Raw genomic sequence first — 24,089 nt, 5'->3', positions numbered from 1 at the left:
GGACAACCACAAATCGTTCTAAACATACAAAATAAGACATCCACAACAACTGACCTTGCATTAGCATTGCATAACTCTCGATGCATCGACATAACCGGAACAACAAGATACATACCGGCATACCTGGTCCTCTAAACTTACACCGAAAAGCCGCGGAATCGAGAAATCCTGTCTGAGACGTGCACAGGTAACACACGTCTGCAAACTCACCTGGGCTCGACGTCAATAAACCTGAACTTTTTTACCTTTAACCTTAAGTTCACTATGGTACATGATACACACATAACGTCGCGGTATGTTTGACGTACTGTCAAACACGTTTGCAGATGTCTCTCATTTAGTATGTATGAAAGCTAACTCTAAAACGCTTCTCTTGGACGTTTTTCTAACGTTCTGTCTCCTGTGTACTAACCTACGTTCTCCTCCAATCTTGAACACAGCTACATCTATCCATATTCGTAAACTCAATGGGCCACACCTGAACGTAACACGGTGTTAATAAAGCGCCGCCCAGTGACAGGTGCAGGTAGTGCAGCCGCTGACCTCCATCCACCGTCACAGTCGGGCTGCACCTGACCGGGACACGACCATTCTGAAGCGCCACCCAGTGAAGGGTGAATGTATCGCAGCTCAGGAGTGCCCAGTTGAGATAATAAGGTAGAAGTACAGAATCAGCTCTGGTTTCTAAGCATTTCTGTCATAAATTTTTAATTCTCTAATCAGTTCCGGGCTAAAAAATCCTGTACCTCTAGCTCTTTATTTTTTTTTTTTCCGGTGAGTTCATGGTCTCCTCATTTGGAAGTCTTGAGATTTTGTGAACACCGTGTGACAATTCAGTCCAGCCCGAGAGGGCGTTTCTCACGGGAAGCCTGGCGGGGGAACTGAGACATGGCTGGCAAAGAGCTCTCCTGGTTCAGAACTACAAGCTTCCATCAAGTATCAAAGAAACTAGATAATTCAACCCATATAAACCCCTTCTACCTCAAGGCTTTTTACCAAGATGTGATCAGACAAAACGTTGAATGCTCGTCTTCCGCGCCACGATACCTTTCGGAAAGAATGGCTGGCCACATGTTATATGGTCTCTCTCTCCTGCGCGGCACAAAAGCGACATCTAGTGAGCGCTGAAGGTACCTCAGCCAGTGAACGAGTCGAATCATATCAATCGATCGATCGATCGATCAACCAATCAACCAATCAGTATCCTTGTTCTTCTGACCGACACAGGAAGGCTTTTGCATTGCCGGTTCATTCCGTGAGATGAAGCTAATTTTGCAGTGTGACATGCAGAGCAGTCATTCCTAGGCTGAAGTACCGTGAACGTTCACTGGGCGGCGCTTCTGTACCGCGCAAGATCCCGACCTCATAACAGGTGGCCCCTGAACCATTAGGGTTGAACGTTTGAAACAAAATACACTGTAGCTTGCAAAGTGACAAAAGTGGAATTCCTCAATCTAAGTGGAGAATATTCTGCATTTAAAAAAAAACAACTTCACACAATAAAATGTCATCAGACATGACTTTTTACTCAGGTTCCTCTGGTTGTCGATACATTGATCATTTTCCCTTCAAGATATTCTTCTTTTCAATACAGACTTTCTCTGCCTTGCTGTCAGTGGTATGAATCTTCAAGTACATGTACACTGTTTGCTCTATAAATATAACTGAAACACTTCTGCCTAAAATGTGCAGTACAGACATGGTCAAGTTGCATTGGAATTGTAACAACAGTTCACATAGCAAGCTTGCTCAACAAGACCCAGTCGACTCACATGTTCACATAAACTTTAGTTTACTTTGTACAGAAAGATGGGCGTCCAGACTGCCACGACCTGTGAAAGGTACAAGAACTGTGCTTAACTTATTCTTGAAGAAAAAAAACAACATTAAAAGCTGCAACCCTGATGTTTGCTTTGCCAGAATAATGTGGAATAATTTTCTTTCTTGTCAGTCACCATATGAACATTATGTACTTTAATAATAGAATCATACTTTTCCAGTATCTTGTATCCTTGTGGCTTATGAACTGCTTGTCTTTTTTAAGTCGCGATATCTGTAAGGGTCTGGCTTATTCTCAGTGTTTTAAGCCTGTTTTTGCAACATTAAGTACTCTTTTCAACCATAGAAGAAAATACAATGCTAGAAAACAGGAATTAATGTTGCAAAAACAGATTTGAAACACCAAGAAAAAGCCAGTCCCTACATCTTCTTGGAGATTACGTAAACTATGTTTCACATTTAGAAACCTATTGGTGCTTTAGTACAGCATGTCTACAACATAGATTCACAGTCATTTCATCAACCCATTTACACCACAAGGAGGTAGCATGTACATGTACTGTCCCCTCGCACAGCAGTGCAAGTTATAGTGTCCACATAACATAATGAGTTTGTGAAAATGGTAAGTCTTAGTGTAAACGTTATGTTTCGGTATTGAACAACGTCAAAGCTAGTCAGACTTACAAAGCATCACCCACAACGTCAATGAAGGTTAGATATCCAGGTAATAAGAGACACAATACAGAAGATACTCAAACAGCTGGACAGATTTTACAAAATCCATCCAGCTGCTCGAGTGACTTTTGTATTGTGCATCCCCATAACTTTAACATATATGTACTGTAGTTGAACTTGGTGCTGACCTTTTGGTGACCTACATGTGACATTGACAGATGATTTTGACAACGCGCTTAAAGTACTACAATCTGGTGTTGGCTGAAATGAGCTAGGTCAACATTTAAAGCGTGCTTGTGCAATGTGACGGGGGTGTCCCTGTGGTGTAGTGGTCTGCACTTCTGTCTCTCACCACATCTGGTTCAAATTATTTGGACCAGAAGGACTGGGGTTCAAGCCCCAGGTAGGACACCTTTGGACAAGAGGTGCATTGAGTCATACCAAAGACTTTATAAAAATGGTACATACTTCTGAAACAGTATGGAAGTTAAACACACTTCACTGCCAGTGGACTAGCCCCCTGCTACAGTGATGGCACCACAGTGTGGCCCAGGGCTATGAAACGGAGATGGGCACCGCCCTATACATCAATAATGGTGTGGGAGGATTTTAACTAACTTTTAACTGAGCAATGTGACGCTTTGTGGATAATATGAGGCCTTCAACTTTCATGTGTTACCCACTCAAAACATTGACGGCCCGCCTCAGTGTAAGACTGAAAAACGCCAGAGATGAATGAAGGATGAAATGTTACCCACTCTGTATCACGTTGCACATTCAAACCGTGAACTAGATTACTACATTAACATTACCTGCAACCCATGATGAATTCAAACAGGGGATCTTACATGTTCTTAAAGTTTTAAGCCCTTTTAAAGTACAGAATTTCCAGTTTCCAGAAGTTTATTCGACCACAAAATCTTTGACAGGATATACATATACACTGAACACATAGCCAGTACGATGCGACATAGTGAACGACACAATTGATAGTTTCCAGACCAGATTTCTACCTACGATCACAGATCTCTGTATGATCTCTTTCTGTATTGTAACTACCACATATTTACCCAAGCAGCGAAAACTCGTGCAAAAAGCTGAAAACAATTAAAGCTTCCTAACTTTCTGCTTTCCTAATCAGCATATACATTCTCAAATTTGCTACACTGGATGCATTTTCTGTCATTAGCTATATTTCTTCTGCCACTACAATAATCTCTACATCAGCATGATTATTCTTGATTAAAATATTAGCTTTTCCAAAACTCGACACCTCCAGTGTGTAAGGCATACAGGACTGGTGTATAAGTCCTGCATCACTGCGTCTGCTCTGTATCAAGTCTGCAGTACTACATTCAGCACAAAAAGTTTGGAAACTTAACGTTGGTCGATCATATCTCCGTCGTTTCTTGATCAATTTCAATGATTTGGGTATCATAGGAAAGGAAATTACACAGGCTTTCCAACGATATATAATGCATTGTAATTGATCAAGAAACAACGGAAATATGATTAACCAAAAGTAAAGTTTCCAAACTTTTTGTGCGTAGTTTATATAGTAGTATTGTACAAAGTTTCCCCCACTAAAGATGAACTACATGTATTGTATAAAGTAGCGACACCACAGAGTGACGCCCACAGCAGAACTGCTGTTCAAAGACAACTGAACTGCTGCGTAAAAGTCTGAACCATTGGTGCTATCTCTATTGTGTAAAGACGTTACATGCGCAACATCACTGTTTTTTTTCTAAAGTGTGCAGCAATACAGTGTGTAACATGATAATTATGTAGCAGAAGTGCAGCACATACAACATTATGCACATAGGAAAGACAACAGTATAACATATGCAGCACTACCATGTCAATTGTTAAAAGTCTAAAGAACTATAATAATTGTATTCCGCTAATGTAAGCACCAGTACCTTGTCTATTGTTATAAGCCTTCTGCATATGAAACTCAGACTGCCCTTTTAGTCACCCTACTAATGTGTAAAACCCTGTGGCATCTGTACGTAGTGATGTGTATGGTTTGAAACATGTACTATGCATCTTGGACAAAAACTATTGTGTGATGTATTCAGCAATATCACTGTTTTTAAAGGCTGTAGCACTTCTGTATTAAGGTCTAGAGAACTATTGTAAAATGTTTACAGCGCTATCATGTCTATTGTTACGAGCCTGCTGCATTGTTAAGAGCAAACCTAAATGCATTTACAGTATTGTGCAATGCACACAGCGCCACCACTGTTTGAAAGGCTGCATCTCTTCTGTGTTAAGGTCTCTAGAACTACTGCATAATAAATGCGGCGCCACAATTTCTCTATCGTTGCAAGTCTGCCTGTCAGTCTGTCCCCTCGGTCCTTGTTGTGTACACTTTACAGATAAGAAAGACTACAGTAACTCTAACATTTGCAGCGCTTGTCTATTGTTTAAAAGTCTACAGAACTATAATTGTGCAATGTACTCAGCACTGCCACTGTTTGAAAGGCCGCAGCACGTTGTATAATGTCTATTGTAAACTCTGCAGTCAGTGAAGGGGTGTGTATAGTTTGCTACACATACTATGTACTCGATGTTACGGCTGTGTGAAAGGTCTACACGTCCTTCTTGACGAGAGCCTGCAGGATGCGCTTGTAGTCGCCGCTAGTATCCGAGTCGATGGCTTTCCACACCGTCTTATTGTACTTCTTCAGGAACACCTCCTTGATCTCAACCATGTCGTACTGGGGAAAAAAGATAACATTGGATTGCATTGTAATGACCAGAAACTTCACATTTGAGAACAAATGCAGGGAATTTCACTACTTGATCAATCATCAACCGACTAATCAACCGACTAATCAATAAATCAATCGAGCTCGATCTCCATCATATCTTATTGGGAAAATGGGAAAAATGTTTTAGAAATCGAAAAACCTATTTTACTTGTCAGTTAAAATCAATCAATCAATCCATCAATTCATCAATCAATCAACTGATCTTCTAATATAAGCATGTGTAAGCCCTGATAAAACATCAGAGTTAAGATTCACAGGAAACCAACTCTTGTGAACAAACGCAGGGCATTTCACTACCCCCCATACAGAATTGGACTATTCCAAAATCCTTGACTTTGCGGAAACGACTTACCTCGCTGCGAGTGACGATGACTCGGATGAGGGTGTGGTCGTCGGTCCCCAGACCCTTCACACACTTGTGGATCTTGTCAGCAAAGAACTCTGGGCGGTTCTTCACACACATGACTGCAGGGGGAGGAATCACATCAGAAACCAACTCTACAAGGATCAATTGTTATTGTTATTGATTGTTATTGGGTGGGCCAGGTACAAAGGTGACTTAAGGAAACGGGAGATGCACTTTGCAGCCAGGGGCTGAATTGCGAGGAGCTTCCAATTGGCGGGGCTAGGTCGCAAGGGTCTGGATCGGCTGCCATTCGGCACTAACCCAGACCCTTCACACACTTGTGGATCTTGTCAGCAAAGAACTCTGGGCGGTTCTTCACACACATGACTGCAGGGGGAGGAATCACATCAGAAACCAACTCTACAAGGATCAATTGTTATTTATCTATTCATCTTTAGGGTAGTCCCTTCAGTTAATTCAATAACTGATTTCCAAGGGAGCCCTTGAAATTACAGATAATAAAGGTCATAACATAGAATAATAAGAAACATAGGAATAATACAGAACAAACTCGATATGGCAAACAATAGCACTGAAATCATCAAACAAAAGTAAACAAATGATGTTGAGAGGGTCAGAGGTCATAGCAATAACATGACCATTATTGATCGTTATTGGGTGGGGCTCTCCTCAAACACAGGACCTCCATTTAACGTCCTATTTGAGGGACATCCCTAACCAAAGCTAGGTACTCATTTTCACCTCAGTGAAAGGCCCCTGTTTTGTCCAGGATCAGGGCATCTCGATTGGTGATGCATTTTACATCCCTTCTCTGGAAGGGCTAAAAGGGTAGCAAAATACAACACAATAAAGGATTAAGTCCTGTTGAGCTATTGTCCAGTCCTCACTTACCAATAGCCTTCATACCATCACGCACATGTCCCGAGAACTCGCGGTCGATAGTGCCAATGATGTCACGCTGGGAGATCTGGACAAAACAGAAATATTCAGAACGGAACCACATGAGTATACAAATAGATATCTATTTTGCTTCGAACACGCATCGCAATAATTTTACAGCTGTTGTAGGCACTGAATGAAAGCCATTCAGAGAAATCTCCGTCTATCGAGGCAGGAACACATTGCAAAACAAACTGCTGCACATTCTTAATGACATCAAACTGGATAAACATAATGTGCTAATATGACCACATCAGTTTATTTCCTCGGTCCTCAGGCACTTTCAAGTAAAAAAAAACATAGCACGACTCTGTTCACCTCCTGGAGCCGAGAGTACCATGCGGCCAGGGGGAGACTTTTCCCTCAAACTCCGTTTTCAAGTTGAACTTAACAAGTTAAACATTATCTTATTACATCTGAAGACCCAGAAATGAAGTTGGTCCAGCCCAACAAACAATCTGTTTGGTGTAACTGCCATCCCACATCTTGAATAAACAAACAAACCCCTGGACATTCAGTTTCACTAGATAAAGTTAAAATCCTGGACACTGAGCCGGACTTCGTTGCAAGAGGCATCAAGGAAGCCATTTACATCAGGGCCCTACGACCATCCCTCAACAGAGACGGCGGGCGCTACAGACTTTCCAATACTTACGATCCACTACTCACGGAGTCACGTGTGCTATCTGCATAACGTGACGTCATCCCAGCGGTGGATGGATCACTCCTTGACAAAGACTGGTGTCGTACAGTCGAAAATTTGGGTAAGTCCAATATTTTTTGTGTGTTGGAAATTACAGTTAAAACTCATTTAAGAACAAACAAACACCTTGATGTACTCGTCGAACGTGGCCTTGAGCTGTGGGAAGCTACGGCAAGCGAGGATCCGGTTGAACTCTGACTCGTCCGTCCCCCATTTCTTCTCCCCAGCCTTGTACAGCTCCTTAGCCTCCTTCTTAGCCTTCTCGTAGTCAATCTCCTTCACCTCGTCTCGGTTGGCCTGAAGAAAACAACAAACAAGGTCAGCCGCCAGGAGACCAAAAATCGACCTTGACCTTTGGGTCCACAACACCTACCCACATATCATGGCAATCCATCTAGTTCAAGAGATATTGTGCTGGACATGCACACGCACACGCACACACAAACACACACATACAAACACACACACACACACACACACACACACACACACACACACATACACACATACACACACATACTAACACACACACATACACACACACACACATACTAACACACGCACACACACACACACATACTAACACACACACACACACACACATACACACACATACATACAAACACACATACACAAGCACACACACAGACACACACACACACACATACACAAACACACATATACATACACATAAAAACATACACACACACAACATGACAACTTGAAAGTACGACTTACCGTTGTCATGGAGACAAGCAGACGCTTGAAGTGTCCGCTTGTGTCCCCAACGACGTCTTTCTCCAGGTCGCGATGGAATTCTGAAGGTCAAAAATGGTACTGTTAGACACACTGGTGCCTTGTGTTAACCATATACTGTACTGAAAACATAGCTCTTTCTTCCAGAAAGAGTGCAACTAAAGGTAAGAAGAAGAAAAGAAAATGTATCTTTACCATAGACCATGTAATTTCAAGTCTCAACTCTCCCCTTAGACTGGCACATTTAAAAAATTGTGACTTTAAAGAGTTAGAGATTTGATAAATTATAAATTGAACGCAACATCCATAAGGTGTGCACACTCCTTATTCAAATCCTGATTTCAACCTGATTTCAACTTGATTTCATTCCATTATGTTTTGTTATTAGTACATTATGTTAAGGCACTTATTTGCTTATATGATATTATATTTATGTTATCTACGTAACTACGGTTTTAAATCAATTTGTAGTTCGCATATTGTTTTCTTATTTCTTGTAACCTTGTTTTGTTATTTCTTGCAACCTTGTTTGAATTTTATGTAAACAACTTTGTTTGGGGTTTCCCCCCAGGGATCATTGAAAAACGCCAGCTGGCGACATGATTCCCCTGGTGAAAAAAAAAAAAAAAAAACTCTAGGTGTTCAAGACACTCTTGAGGAGGCCTCGATGACGCTGTTTTTTTAGGGTACCTAAATTATGAGAGTTGACATTATCCTAGGAAAGCTTTTAACTGCAATACCCCAATTCAAAAACATTCCTTTCCAGCAGGAGTGTGAAAATAAAAAAGAAGAGACGAAGCAAAACCTACTGTCGCGGTAGACATTGACGATCTCTGCGATCTCCTCGTTAGTGCGAGTGCACAGGATCTCGATCAACACATCCTCGTTGGTGCCCAGGCCCTGAGGAATGGACAATTTGGAGATTAACATCCCTGTACATGTAGTTAGGGCAATGTACCTAAAAACAATTCAGGTACAGGTACGGTACAGGTACAGCGGTTTAGGTACATGTCCGGACCTACATTGATGTGTTGTATTCTATATGTACGTACCTCCATGGCGTTGTTGAGGCACCAGGCGTCGTACTCCGTAGTGGGGACGAATAGAGCCATCACGCTCTCCTTAAAGTCTCCGCTCAGCTCCCCCTTCAGGTCTTTGATCAAGTCCTGCACACAGGGAAACACACAAACAAGAACTAGTGAGACCTCAAGTCCTGCACACAGGGAAACACACAAACAAGAACTAGTGAGACCTCAAGTCCTGCACACAGGGAAACACACAAATAAGAACAAGTGAGACCTCAAGTCCTGCACACAGGAAAACACACAAACAAGAACTAGTGAGACCTCAAGTCCTGCACACAGGGAAACACACAAACAAAAACTAGTGAGACCTCAAGTCCTGCACACAGGGAAACACACAAACAAGAACTAGTGAGACCTCAAGTCCTGCACACAGGAAAACACACAAACAAGAACTAGTGAGACCTCAAGTCCTGCACACAGGGAAACACACAAACAAGAACTAGTGAGACCTCAAGTCCTGCACACATGGTAACACACAAACAAGAACTAGTGAGACCTCAAGTCCTGCACACAGGGTAACACACAAACAAGAACTAGTGAGACCTCAAGTCCTGCACACATGGTAACACACAAACAAGAACTAGTGAGACCTCAAGTCCTGCACACAGGGAAACACACAAACAAGAACTAGTGAGACCTCAAGTCCTGCACACAGGGAAACACACAAATAAGAACAAGTGAGACCTCAAGTCCTGCACACAGGGAAACACACAAACAAGAACTAGTGAGACCTCAAGTCCTGCACACAGGGAAACACACACACAAAAACTAGTGAGACCTCAAGTCCTGCACACAGGGAAACACACAAACAAGAACAAGTGAGACCTCAAGTCCTGCACACAGGGAAACACACAAACAAGAACAAGTGAGACCTCAAGTCCTGCACACAGGGTAACACACAAACAAGAACAAGTGAGATCTCAAGTCCTGCACACAGGGAAACACACAAACAAGAACTAGTGAGACCTCAAGTCCTGCACACATGGTAACACACAAACAAGAACTAGTGAGACCTCAAGTCCTGCACACAGGAAAACACACAAACAAGAACTAGTGAGACCTCAAGTCCTGCACACAGGGAAACACACAAACAAAAACTAGTGAGACCTCAAGTCCTGCACACAGGGAAACACACAAACAAGAACTAGTGAGACCTCAAGTCCTGCACACAGGGTAACACACAAACAAGAACAAGTGAGACCTCAAGTCCTGCACACAGGGTAACACACAAACAAGAACTAGTGAGACCTCAAGTCCTGCACACAGGGAAACACACAAACAAGAACAAGTGAGACCTCAAGTCCTGCACACAGGGAAACACGCAAACAAGAACTAGTGAGACCTGAAGGCCTGCACACAGGGAAACACACAAACAAGAACTAGAGTTCCACGACCTCATACCTTCGCCAAATGATTTTAAACTTTATGACTGACGTATTAGGAGTGTTTCTCATCAATTATAAATCATAACAGTTGATCGTCTTCTCCACCCAAATAACAGAAGTTGTCCAAAGTATAAGCTTAAAAGGTTATGCTAATGAGGTCCTTATTAGCATAATTTGATTCAACGATGTTCACATTCACATAACTTCCAAATGCTACATGTATGAAATTGCCATCATTTACCTGTATGAAATTATAGTAGTTTCTCATTAATTATGCAAATACCAAATATCAAGACAATCCATCCAAGCCTTCTTGAGTTATGCTGGTCAATTACACACACACATACAAATGCTACCCAAAACATAACCTTCTCGGCGAAGGTAACAAGGGAGACCTCAAGACGTGGGCTAAGAAATCCCTGAACTAAACAACAAATATTATAGGTTCAAGTCAATATTCATAGGTTCATGTATAAGAGGACCATATGACATGAGCTTACTTTTCTGCAGCTTAATGTTCCCAAAAGATATCTTTGGCTGAAAATACAATGTACCCTGTAAGTTGACTTTGCTATAGTGTTATAGAAAATAGAAATGTATCGCTAAAACTTCTGTCCCCACCTTGCCATACATAGTCTTGAACTGCAGTTTTATCTTCTGCCGCTGAGCGTTACTGCGTTCAGCCAGCAGCTCCAGAATTGCCTTCTCATCCGTTCCTGTACAGATATAGAACAGTCACCTACAGCACTGGCAGTGCTTTTTCATACAGATAAGGCCACACCAATTTAATTTATTGGTTAACGGATTTTTATCTTCCCAAAAAAAAAAATTTTAGAAAAAAAAATCATGAAAACAGAAGGCTGGCCCCTAAAATATATTTTTTTTGGAAAATAAAAATCCGTTAACCAAGAAATTAAATGGGTGTGGCCTAAAGGCACAAAAAATAGAAGACTTGGCTTCATAATATCAAGGCATGGACCGGTCTGGGTGCAGCGCTACTGATTAGAGAGGCCGAGGACAGAACAGGATGGGCACGGATCACTACTGCCGGCTGTCATGACACCCCTACGGTCATTGGGGTCATGGGTCTGAACTGAACTGAAAGGCACAGTGTTTGAGGGGTATTTCTTTGAACAGCCACGATTGCTTCTTATCGGTGCCTGTGGCAGGAGGGAGGCTTTGATATTTGAACCTAAGATGGTTTTATTGGCAATGAGATATAAGTTATTCATAACCAGATGCTTTCAGGGATTCTTTGAGAAATGTTGTGGGCACTTCAAGATGCTAAAATGTCAAAGAACAAATATGCTACTTAGAATAACACGTTAAAATGTTTACCTATGATTGTGCACTGGATCTATCACTTTGTTCGGCAAAACAAAACAAAACACAGCACAGCACAGCACAGCACAAATAGTATAACATCATGCAAAAATGAGTTTCACATTTTTTTTAAGTACAAGAAACATACAAACTGAAATCGTAGTAGGGCTTTGATGAAGTTTAGACATCCAGGTAATAAGATACAAAATAAAACAGATAGTCAAGCAACAAAAAGAATTACTGTATAGATTTTGAATAATGGAAAGATCTGTCCATCAGCAGTTTTTTAAACCAAAAACTATGGATTGATATGCTAATAAAATGAACAGTTGTAGACAAATTCTTTATGATGCTGAGACGTTCCCTACTAGCAGTCGCAAGATCTTAGCAAGAAAACCTGCTAACTTGTAACCAAGTGACTGATCCTACACTGGAGACTATGGGTAGTAGGGCGACGCCAAAGTGAAACATGTATCTGTATCAGTATAGCCGGTATAACCGCCCTTCGGTGTTACACACCAGCTTTGCAGGCACACGGCGCGGTAGCAGCTGGTTATATTAGTACACTGAACGGCCTGTCACACCTAAGTTTTGCACATCTGACTGCAATCGTTCTTTGAAGCTATCTAGTGAAGGCGTTCCTACAGCATCTGAGGACAACGAGTTCCATTCTACTATGGTTCTCGGAAAATACGAATTTTTGAACACATCAATCCTTGGTTGATAACTCTGGTACTTAAAGGCATGACTATTTCTTGTCCTTTTCTGGGCTGGTATTAGATACTTATCAGTCGGCACATCCACAAGTTTACTAGTCATTTTGTACATCATGCAAAGCCTGGATATTCTTCTTGTTCAAGAAACCTCTGAGACGTACCCATTCCCTTCATAGCCTTGCGCAGAATCTTAGCGTCCTCCTCTGCATCGAAGTTAGCTGCCGGGACGACGGTTCCCCTGGTCTGGCCGGGCTGCCACTCACCCCCGATGGACAGCTGGGAGAGCTCGTGGGTTGGTGGGACGGGCTGAGGGGGCGGAGCCTAAAATGCAAATGAGGCATGGTTACTACCATATATGCTGTGGGGCGGAGCCTAAAATGCAAATATGGCATGGTTACTAGTTACTACCATATATGCTGTGGGGGCAGAACCTAAAATGCAAATAAGAGCTGTTTTCAAAGCTGTGCATGTACATGTACCAGTATCTTCATGTTTAAGCAGCCTGCAATAAAAATAAAAATGTGAAAACCAGTCTGTAAGAAGCATTATATAAGCTTGTGAACATTGAAGCTGTAATGAAATTAGATAGCAGGAAAAGTTGCATCTGAAAGGAATAACCAAAAGTTAGCTCTATTTAAAATGTGCCTTGTAGAAGGGGGAATTGAAAACAACAATTGCTTTGTTCACATCACATGAAGAAGCTCTTGCAAGGATGGAACTGCATCTAATAAGACACGGGAGCACAGAAGCATTCAGCTTGCCTCCACTACCTGCAAAGCTGGCGTGTTTTGCCAAACAGCAGTAACTGGTATCTAATACAGAATGACTCATACGGAAGATACAGACACAGCAGCACAGCAAATAAAGCATCTAAAACAACTGCTGATATGCTCAGAGTGAGACAACAGCAAAAGAAGGAAAAGGTACGTCATCTGAGGGCGTTCGGGGGAGATCTTGGCCTGCAAAAGGGTCTTCAGGGGCTTCCTGAAGAGGTGAGTCCACAAAAAAGGAGTTTAATGTCATCAGCCAAAAAATCTGCCATGGGGGTACTATAATTCAGATGTATCTTTTAAGAAGAGAGTGTTTATGTACAAAAACACACATTCGTTACAAGTTCAAAAGCCTGAAATGAAAGTGAGTTGTGGCAAACAGCAGCTATTTCTACTGGACAGGTTGATTAATACAGATTACAGAAGCGCTGAGAACAAGGCATCTAGGATGGCTGCACCGCTAAGTGATTTGCTGAGTTGTATAAACTACAGAGAGAAGAAGAGGGAAAAGTACATCATCTGTTGGTGTCCGGGGGAGCTCTTCACCTGCAAAAGGCTCTTCAGGGGGTTCCTGAAGGAGTGAATAGCAGGAAAGGAGTGTAGAAGGCTAAACAAACTTAGTTTTAAGGGCCACAGTCACAGTGTTCTATATGCATACCTCAGAAAATTACAAGCCTAGAGTCGAAAGCGAGTTGTGGAAACCAGATTGCGGCATAATAATTCAAGACGTACTGTATTGAGTAGCAAAGATGACAGAAGAAGGACAACAAGCTGGTTCTGTTTAGATCCTATTCTAGTATTTATGAAGCTCTTGTAGACCCAATCGACTAGAACAACTTTGCTATGTTCAAGAAGCTCTAGCAAGGATTAAGTATGAACAAGCAGCGGCTCAGAGAATGAAGCATCTACATGTGTGACAGCTGTACGACCATGCAGCTAAAGCAACATGGACGGCATGCAGACACTAGTGAGAGAAGAAGAGGAATAGGTACATCATCTGTAGGCGTCCGGGGAAGTTCTTCACCCTCTAAAGGGTCTTCAGGGGCATCCTGAAGGGATGATACACACAGGGAGTAAAGAAAGGAGTTATTCTACTATTTCAGAGCGAAAAAATTCAGTTCATTTTGCAATAGGGTGTTTCAGTATACATGTATACCGTATGTGCTAATGTTACCAGTCTCAATGTGTGTCATGGTCTCCATTAAGGGTGGATACCAGTTTGGCTTGATCAGGTTCGAGTCCAGGTTCAGATTTTACCCGGTTCTTGCATGTTTTTCCGGTCCGAACTGGTCCAGCTGAGCTGGTATCCACCAATATAGTCTCCATATTACATGACCAAACCATCTTAGTTTTCTAAGGTGTACAGATGCCTTTAACAAATAAAACTGATTCAGAACCTGGTCCTGGGTTCGAATCCTGTCATGTCACCGATCTTGCATCCTAATGGTAAAGATACTTTACACGACTTTCCTCACTCCACCCAGGTGTGAATAGGTACCTGACTTTGGTTGGGTGGCATTGAAGTCACCTGGTGGCACCGGATGGCAGCCACCCAGACCCTTGCAACAGTTCCACAAAGTGCAAGTGTAGAGCAAATATGTATCTGTTGCCCATGTGTATTATGTGACTGTAAACCCTGCACTAATTCAGCACTAGAAAGGCTGCCACTGCACGGGTAATTCCTGACTAATAAAAACCATGGATTATAAAAAAACTGGTCTCTGTAAGTTGTTTTTTATTTTCCATGTATGTATATGTGAAACTGGGCCCTATCAAAAACCAGTGTATTGGCACTGAATAGGCTACCCAGGTGTTTCAAAATAAACAAACAAACAAACAAACAAACCTGAGGTTTGGGCGCAGCGGGCTGTACCGCGGGCTGGTCGCCGCCGGAGTAGATGTTAGACGGCGCAGCCGGTTGCTGGTAGCCACCACCCGCAGGGGCTTGTGGGTAACCGCCTGCTGCAGGGGCTTGTGGGTAACCGCCTGCTGCAGGGGCTTGTGGGTAGCCTCCAGCTGCAGGGGCTTGTGGGTAGCCGCCTGGGGCAGGCGGCTGCTGGTATCCGGACTGCTGGTACCCTGGCTGGCCGCCTGGATGGGAAGACAGCACGTCTCACAACAGGCAGTTTCAGCTTATTAACACCAGAACCCAATACAGAGCGGGTTCCTACCTACCCAAAACAATCAGGGACTGGAACGGCCTACCCAGTGGGGTGGTAGAGGCAGACACACTTGACACCTTCGTGTCATGTGCCTCTACCACCCACTGATACATGTAACTCTTTATGTCGACTGACCATGTTGATGACCACGTTGACTGACCATGGCACGAAATCTGGACTATGAGTTTTGGATTATGGACTGTTGATGTTACTTGATAGATACGAATAAGGATGTTTAGGGGGGATGGAAACACATCCAGTCACATAAGCCAGCTGCACTCTCGAAACATCATATGCCATAATAGTCAGCAAATTGACTGTGGGCATTAAGAAGAAGAAGAAGATGTCTTGAAACAATGAATTTTTGTGCACATTGTGCATTCCTGCATTTGTTGTTGCTGTTCACCTTGTAGTGCCTAGATTGTTTGTTTGTTTGCTTGTTTGTTTGTTTATTGAGATCTCCATTAGATGCACATATGTCAGCAAGTTTCCTGGCAGGGTGTATTTTAACAGGGAGGGGTTGCTACCCTTCCAAAGGACAGGTGCAGCCCCAACCGAAATGCCCTTCCCAGGATTTGAACTGCATCTCCAAGTTAGAACATTTTACATTCTTTGAGGTTCAATTGGAATTCTCAAATTACATTGAGGCAGGTACATGTAACAAGTGAGGAAAAAATATATAGTTGGTTAAGAAAAACTAAATAACAAATATTTCTGTCAGGGAAAGCTTTCTACACAATACCTTACAACTTTGAGTGTTTGTCATGCATTCAGTACTACAACAGTTTACTATTAGTTTTCAATGCAGTGCAATTTTGCCTAAATGGCTATGACTATCATCATACTAAATATCACAAGGCCCCCTTAACCCAGCGAGCCACCTCCCTCACCAAGCCCTGCAAATAAAACCACCCTGGAAGTATTAGTACAAGGAAGAGTAAGGTGGACTGTACCAAATCCGACGGAGGAGTTGTAGCCTCCTTGTCCTGGTGTAAAATGAGGGAGAGAAGTATATAGGGTGCATTATCAGACACATGTTTACCAAGGTAACAGTCATATCATTTTGATGAAGGTTAGACATTCAGGTAAGGAGATACCCTATACAAAAAACTACCATTCCTCAAATTACTCAAGCAACTGGATATCATGTTTTTTCAAGTGGTCAGACGTTCAGACAGCATCACTGACGAAAGACAGCTACAAATGTATGCTATTCAACCATTTACAAAACTTACAGTATTCGTCTCCGTCTGCTTGTAAGAGTAACTTGTTTTGAGTATAATCAATACTGTAGTGTGTAATAAGATACCTACCCTGGGGGTACTGTGTGCAATATGATACCTACCCTGGGGGTACTGTGTGTAATATGATACCTACCCTGGGGGTACTGCCCCGGCATGCCCTGGGAGTAGTCCTGCCCCGGGGGCTGCGGCATCCCTGGCGCCGTGAACCCTGGGACAGCTGCTCCCGGGGGTGGGGGGCCGGCTGGAAGGAAGGGAGGGGTGAACATGAAACTTAAAGAGTGTTTTCACATCACAATATACATACCCTAGTGAAACTCCTGTTCACTGCCGCCCTGATACTTAAAGTTTCCATGCTGCTTTAAGACCTCACCACGCTGAAGAAGTTGCTCGAGAAATTTGGATGAATCTTAAAGACAGTGCAGGCCACAACTGGACAATCATTTTGTAGCAAGGTCATCTGAATGGCACCAGTGGTGTCGCGGTGTCGCGGTGGCAGGGTGTTTGGCCCAGAACCCAGAGGTCCTGAGTTCGAATCCGGGGTTCCCTGATTTGTCCCAATGACGTTGTGTCCGTGGGAAAGGCACTTTGCTTTGCACAAATTTTCTCACTTCACTCAGGTAAAAATGAGTACCAAGCTTTGGTTAGGGACGTCCCTCGGAAAGGACATTAAATGGAGGTCCCGTGTTTAAGGAGAGCCACACACAGAGCATGTAAAAGAACCCGCCACATTTATCGAAAAGTGTAGGGGTCCTTCCCGGTGTGTGTGGATCAACGAAGTCTGTCCGAATATGCAGCTTGTTCTGTTAAGTACAAACCTGGTATGTTATGCCATGGGGCGGCTTACCGGGTATGCAATAAAAACCAACCAACCAACCAACCAACCAACCAACCAACCAACCAACCAACCAACCAACCAACCAACCAACCAACCAACCAACCAACCAGCCAGCCAACCAACCAACCAACCAACCAACCAGCCAGCTAACCAACCAACCAACCAACCAACCAACCAACCAACCAACCAACCAACAAAGTTAAAATGAACACCACTCACCATTCCCAGTTGGATAGCTAGGGTAGCCCCCTGAAGAGGGGGGATAGCCTCCTGGTGCTGGGGGGTAGCCACCTCCTGATGGGGGGTAGCCTCCAGCTGCAGGGGGGTAACCACTGGTAGGGGGGTAACCACCTCCAGCAGGGGGGTAGCCACCGGCAGGGGGGTAGCCTCCTGGGGGCACACCTAAAACAGGGGAAAATGAAAATGTTCAAACAATATACTGCACAGTAGTTTCCTGAGTGCAACATTAAGATTCAAGATTCAAAATGTCTTTATTGAAAATATATGTGTCAAGATTAAAAGAAAAGGCGGGAATAAGAGTTGATTTTAAGAAAAGCAGAGCAGGAAAGCATATTCAAACTTGACAACTGCCCTGACATAGCTCCACGAAAGCATTAGGTTTTATGGAAAAGAATGTCAGTGTAGATAGTGGAAAGAGATATCATGGCCTTAGTTGTCTTTTCTGCAATGTTTTGTGTTTGCATTATGCAGTTATAAGATATACAGTACACATTTACTTTTAATTATCCCTTACAATTGGATATAAATGTTTTTTAAATTTTCTTTAGGTCAAAACAAGGGGGTTAAAATAGGTCACCAGTAGACTTACCTCCTGCAAATCCTTGTCCAGGAGGGGGAGGGGGGCCCGAGGATGGAGGGGGGCCTCCGTAGGGGTTGGCAGGGGGGTATCCACCAGGGGCAGGGGGGTATCCTTGCTGTGAGTGGGAATATCATGAATGTTAAAAATCATTTTCAGACTTAACTTCTATCATAAACTACAGAGTATTAAGATATCACATCATGGCTTGTATCATCTAGACTAAGTGGAATCTTTCAACAGCAACAACCCTATGGTCTGACATGCCCTAACCCTAACCCTAACATAGGAGACTCAGAATGTAGGTGTGCCAGAATATAGGGCTGTCCCCTCTTTCAACACAGATCTATTATCACTTTTGTTTTCAATTATCATTTACATCAGATTCTGTAGTCATGATTGGTAATACAGGACATTTTGGCTCCCAATTTACACAAAAAATTGACCAGTTTATTTATTCATTGAAGTGGACATCTACTTACTGAGAGAGTCAATATTTGAGAGCAAATGTTTTGATTTTTGCCATTGAATCTGTCATCTTAAGCTTACTAGCACAAAAATGCATTTTTATGAATATTATGTCATGAAGTTCCCATTTTTGGGACGGACAAGGTGAATTTTTTTTTCCGTCAATTTTTGTCCTAGGATGGAGGGACGGGTCCCGGAGAAAGCCCTGGTTTAGATATTTAGTATTGCATATGATAACAGCTGAATGTTGCTGGTAAGAATATCATCACATAATGCCATATATTCATGATTTTAACATCAAGATGATAACATTGCTGTCCGCATAAGTAATAAGATATCAAACCCACACCAATTCAATTTGTTGTTTCTCTGCATTCATCTATCATTCTGATCTTATCAAAAAGGTTTCTACAAAGAATTTTACACAATTAATTAATTAATTGCAACAAAGAATACAGTCCAGCAATACTCGCAATCATTGTATTATTATTCAATTACAGTTTGTGTTACTTTTGTTATCTTATGTATCTAAGTTTGAATGTGGGGATTTGCCCCCCAGGGCACATTGAGAAACGCCATCACAGGCGATATGTTACCCCTGGATAAATAAAAATAAACAAACAAACAAACAATCAACCTGCTGCAAAGTGCAGCACATTACCCATGACACTGTGATGGACTTACGTTCCATATGATGATCATAAAAAGAAGAGGATCATATTACGTAGGAATGAGAATTCTTTACCCATGACCATATGCGCATAATTTTTTATTGTTGGCTCAAATTCTTTCTACAGTCTGAGAACCAAGGTCTAAATTGGTGTGGGAAAAGCAAACAATATTGTTTAAGGCATCCACAGCATTTTATGAGGCTTGAAACTTGAATTGAGTGACTGCATGTCCGTCAAATATTTGCTTTTTTATGTTTTAAATTAGCATTTCTACGTTTTGACGGGGCTATGGTATCTACAGTATTTACAGTAGGCGTGTGAAACTAAAAGATTACCATGTAGATTCTTTTGGGGCGTTTTTGCAGACTTTTGAAAAGAAATCCGAACGCAAATGTGGTTAACAGTGGCATTAATTGTCAATTTCATAAAGATTACACCAACTAGAATATTTTCAATTTCAAGTCTTATAAAATGCTCTGGGTGCCTTTAAAAAAAAAAAAGTCTCCAAGCAGGCCCAATGGATTGCAAAGACCGTATCCAACTGGAAGAAGGAGCTTGTATAGCGTTGCAAAACGTACTTCCTCTGCTAGTTTGATATGGTCTTAGCAACCTATAGATCTGCTTGGAGATTAGGCATTTAGCAAACAATATAGTAAAAAAAAAGAAGCTGTTTACTGTAGGTTGCGGGTAGCCACCGGGAGCGGAGGGATAGCCAGCCTGTTAGGGGGTGCAGAGGGGAAAATGCAATCGTAGGGATTTACACAAATGCAAGACACCAGAGATGCAAGCAGTTGCTTCAGAAATCAAACAACTGTAAGGCCACACCAATTTAATTTCTTGGTTAAGAGATTTTTATTTTCCCCCCAAAAAAATTTTAGAAAAAAAAAATCAGGAAAACAGAAGGCTGGGCAAATTTTTTTTTTTTTGAAAATAAAAATCCGTTAACCAAGAATCAAATTGGTGTGGCCTAAAGCAGTCATGTAACCTTAGTCTCCAACAGACTCCCTAGGCTGCTAGAAATAGTCAATTTGGCCATATAGACCAATAATAGGCCGAGGGAGTCAGCTGGCCATAGAAACAGGACCTAGGTCGGTTTCTGTAACTATTGCCAGCTATAGCCTCCTTTGCAGGCTCTGAACCGGCTTTTTTGGGGGCTAAATAATACACTTTTTGCAGCCAACCCGTAACCATCAGCCAACCCTGTAACTATCAGCCGCCGCTTATAGTTACAGGGTTGGCTGATGGTTACGGGTTGGCTGCAAAAAGTGTATTATTTAGCCCCCAAAAAGCCAGTTCAGAGCCTGCAAAGGAGGCTAAGCCAGCTAACGCCTCTGCCACATCATTCAATCCATTTGGCAATTTCTACTACATGTATTTCCAGCAACCTACAGGGTGTCTGGTAGAGACAAATGTAACCCATAAAATCAAACTTGAAAGCAACAATCCCTGCTCAAGGCACAACAAGCAAGCATAAGTCAGGATGAGTTGCTCAGAAAAGGGAATTTGAAAGTGCAAGTTCTTTGGGATTGGTCCAGCACAGATTCTGGAGATGGGGTATGTGGAATCAAATGATCAAATTTTTCTTATGTTAATAATTCATAAATGTTTGCCATCTGTGGTTCTGATTATTCGTCAATGTTCTTGTGTGAAGTTTTGTTGTTGTTGTTGTTATCATCCTTTCATTTACAAACACCCCTCTGAATCTAACATGTTCCACAATGATTTACAGATTCACAATTAATTCCTTGGGTCTCCAGCATTTCAACTTAGATTATCTATTTGTTGATAATTCAATTCAACACCATTAATAAAAGGAAGAACCAAGGAATAATACTGTTGTGACAATAGGACATCATGACCACCTGTGAAAAATCTTATCAGATTGGTAAATCACATAACCAAAGAGTTGATAACTAGCCAACATTTTGGTTGCCGTCTGTCAACTTCCTCAGTGCATCATGACATTATCATCATCTGTCCTCCTCTTACGAGGTGCAGCAAGTGAAGTTTGTTCTCCAGAACTTCTTGTCCTTCATTGCAGAAAGGAGTTCCTGTCCTTCCAAATTAGTTTCAATCCTCAGTGCGATACTGACTGAATGTGGACAAACATGTGACTGATACCTACTAGTAGCTGCAGTGTGAACTATGTTGACAGACCGTCACCAAAACATTGGCTAATTACAAACTCTTTGGCTGTGTACAAAGAACTAAATGTTATCTGAAATTGTGACCAGTTAAGCAGTACTCACAGGTGGGTAACCTCCGTAACCGCCGGGGTAAGACATCACTGAAGCTCCCCGGTCAAACCTGTAAAAAATAGTATGACTACATTTATAATTTACACCATCAAAATATAAGTTTATCAATATTACTCTATTGGTTATAGTTACAGGGTTAGGCAGCAGGGAGTACAAATGTACACATCAACATTGTGTGAGAGGCAGGACTGTCTCCAGGAACCGTCCTTCCGTCCCAGGACGGAAACGTTCTTGTTGGGACGGAAAAAAATTCAACCCTGTCTGTCCCAAAAATATCAATATCATGACCTTAAACTGATGAAAATGTATTTTTGTAAGCTTAGAATGACAGATTCAACATTGAAAATTAAAATCATGGGCTCCCAAACAACAAGTGGGACGTAAATTAATTCAAAGCTGGAGACAGCCCTGGTGAGAGGTGATAGTTGTGTGAGTGTAAGACATCACACATTGTCACCACATACCCAACTTGCTCATTACATGATCAAGGGCAAGTTTAAGTTTACTAAGGCTCATGGTTCAAGCATAATGAATGCAAGTCTACTACGTGCTGATAGGGCCACATCAAACTAAGGTCAGTGATTCAAACATATTAAGTTCTACTTGAACTGACCTGACTACTTTCTGTGCTTTGAAGTATCTGAAGTGGAAAATTTTAGAACTGCTTGTGGTTATGACTTATTGGTTGCCCAAGGTCAAACAACCAACACACACACCCTAACGGTGTAACAGTCAATGTGGAAGTCCCACTTCCCGCTTTCCAAAAATTCAAATCTAGATTTATCCCACTTAACTTGATGTTTAACAGCCTGTTGATGTTTAACCTGGAATCCAGAGCAATTGTACGGAGCTTCCCCGGACCTACATCGGCCCGCGCCCGGAGCTACCTCGGACAATGTACCCTGCCCCACTTCCCGCTAGCCAAACAAGCTCCGCTCTAGTACGACTGCGGAAATTGGGTGGCTAGAGGATAGTGGGGCGGGGAAGATCTTGAGGGGGAGCGGAAGGGAAGGCCCGGGTAACTCGGTACATATGCTCTGGATTCCAGGGTACAACTTAATGTACTTGGACACATATAACACCTGTATGGAACACCTATAGAAAACAGTGACAGGTTGCAGGTGCAAACACCTGTGTCATCAGAGTATGTCACCTGTGAGTCAGAAAAAGAGGTGTGGCAACTACAGTTGTATGAATAGAACAATGGGAAACTAAATCTGGGTATCACTTCTGTGACCACATTTACGTAGTGGTCACAGTTTTGACGTCATTTCTGAAGGTCTTGGAATGATAGACCACGATGGAAATGGACTTGCTTTAGATGGTTGCTTTTGTACATGGTGAAAGAGGAAACAGAAATGAAGAAACAAATGATCATCTTGTTCAAACAAAGAAAGCATGGATTGCAGAGCTGCAATGGCTTTGTAACAGATTCTTATCATTAAACGTATCTGCTTGGTAATCCGCAATTGATATTTCTATAGCTAAAATATGGTTCTTGCTTAAAAAACAAATCCTACTGACTTGTCTCTGTTCTTTTGTTTTCTAGATCAACAAAATGTGTGCTATAATTTGTACATAATTGTTACCTGGGCGACAGGCCGACCGTCCGTTAATAAACACTTTTACACCCTAGTGCACTGTAAAAATTACTGTTATCACACATATGTTTTAAGGTCTATAATATGAACTAACACATCCTGTCATTAAATTCCTCATGCAGAGATAATTTAATTCCGATGCAATCATTTTCAAGCGAAGTATTTTAAACCACCACACCCCTCTTTCCCGGCATTTGAAACCTGACACTTTGTTGCACGTCGAAACAAAACAATACCAAAGAACGCTGCAAATAGCGCAGAGCTTTTTTGCCTTTTTCTTCCCTTCTTTAACACATTATAAGTGTAGCATACCTTGTGGGTAAAATGGAATACTTGTAGACTGTGCGATGTTCCGCAAGACGAAGCTATAACAGGAAGTAGGCCAGCAACTACTATGTAGGCTGTCTTACTTTTATAAGGGGGAGAACAGTCTTGTCAAACTATACGCAACCTCTCAAATGACAAACTTGATTTTTTCATCAACATATTATCAGTAGAAATATACAATAATGTCTTTTTTGAGAAATACAATGATTGATAAAATGAAGGATGAAAAATCCAAGAAAAAGTCCCCCCAGATGATTTGCAAAGTTGTAATATTCCAAACATCCGGGATACTCGGCAAATCTCGTGACCTTTTCTCCTTTGATAGCGGCCAAACGTTACACAGATTCATTAATTAATTGATCTTTAAGAGTAAATTTGCTGACAATTTCTAGCTCAAGAGGATTTCATTAACTTAACTTTAATACATTTTG

General features: G+C 42.0%; 1 protein-coding gene across 8 annotated transcripts; it reads right to left on the bottom strand.

The window, feature by feature from the left end:
- Positions 1-3,339: 3,339 nt before the first annotated feature.
- LOC136448531 (annexin A7-like) lies at positions 3,340-23,760 on the bottom strand. Of its 8 annotated transcripts, XM_066448124.1 has the most exons (20): positions 23,644-23,760; positions 21,722-21,779; positions 20,148-20,189; positions 18,346-18,451; positions 17,736-17,918; positions 16,815-16,922; positions 16,391-16,423; positions 15,122-15,366; positions 14,268-14,324; positions 13,790-13,846; positions 13,433-13,489; positions 12,667-12,826; positions 11,088-11,182; positions 9,049-9,162; positions 8,806-8,896; positions 7,979-8,058; positions 7,367-7,537; positions 6,490-6,565; positions 5,584-5,696; positions 3,340-5,177 (listed from the first exon to the last, which is right to left on the bottom strand). In XM_066448124.1, the coding sequence occupies exons 2-20, from the start codon at positions 21,755-21,757 to the stop codon at positions 5,049-5,051; spliced, it is 1,953 nt and encodes a 650-aa protein (XP_066304221.1). In that variant the 5' UTR covers positions 21,758-21,779; positions 23,644-23,760; the 3' UTR covers positions 3,340-5,048. The 8 variants fall into 8 exon arrangements, with proteins under 8 accessions (XP_066304221.1, XP_066304225.1, XP_066304226.1 ...); XM_066448128.1 differs by lacking the exon at positions 13,433-13,489; XM_066448129.1 differs by lacking the exon at positions 13,790-13,846.
- Between the last annotated feature and the right edge of the window lie 329 nt (positions 23,761-24,089).

Source organism: Branchiostoma lanceolatum, chromosome 14, assembly GCF_035083965.1.
Source record: "Branchiostoma lanceolatum isolate klBraLanc5 chromosome 14, klBraLanc5.hap2, whole genome shotgun sequence".
NCBI classification, from domain to species: domain Eukaryota; kingdom Metazoa; phylum Chordata; class Leptocardii; order Amphioxiformes; family Branchiostomatidae; genus Branchiostoma; species Branchiostoma lanceolatum.
The sequence above is the reverse complement of the archived record's forward strand: the minus strand, read 5'-3'. Positions and strand labels throughout refer to the sequence as shown.

Excerpts from the sequence above, each read along its gene's own strand:
- LOC136448531 (XM_066448124.1), bottom strand. The coding sequence starts at position 21,757 with ATGTCTTACCCCGGCGGTTACGGAGGTTACCCACCT. Across the intron at positions 16,923-17,735 it reads TAGCTATCCAACTGGGAATG|CCGGCCCCCCACCCCCGGGA; the intron begins GTGAGTGGTGTT and ends CCTTCCTTCCAG. Across the intron at positions 5,178-5,583 it reads TCATCGTCACTCGCAGCGAG|TACGACATGGTTGAGATCAA; the intron begins GTAAGTCGTTTC and ends TTTTTTCCCCAG.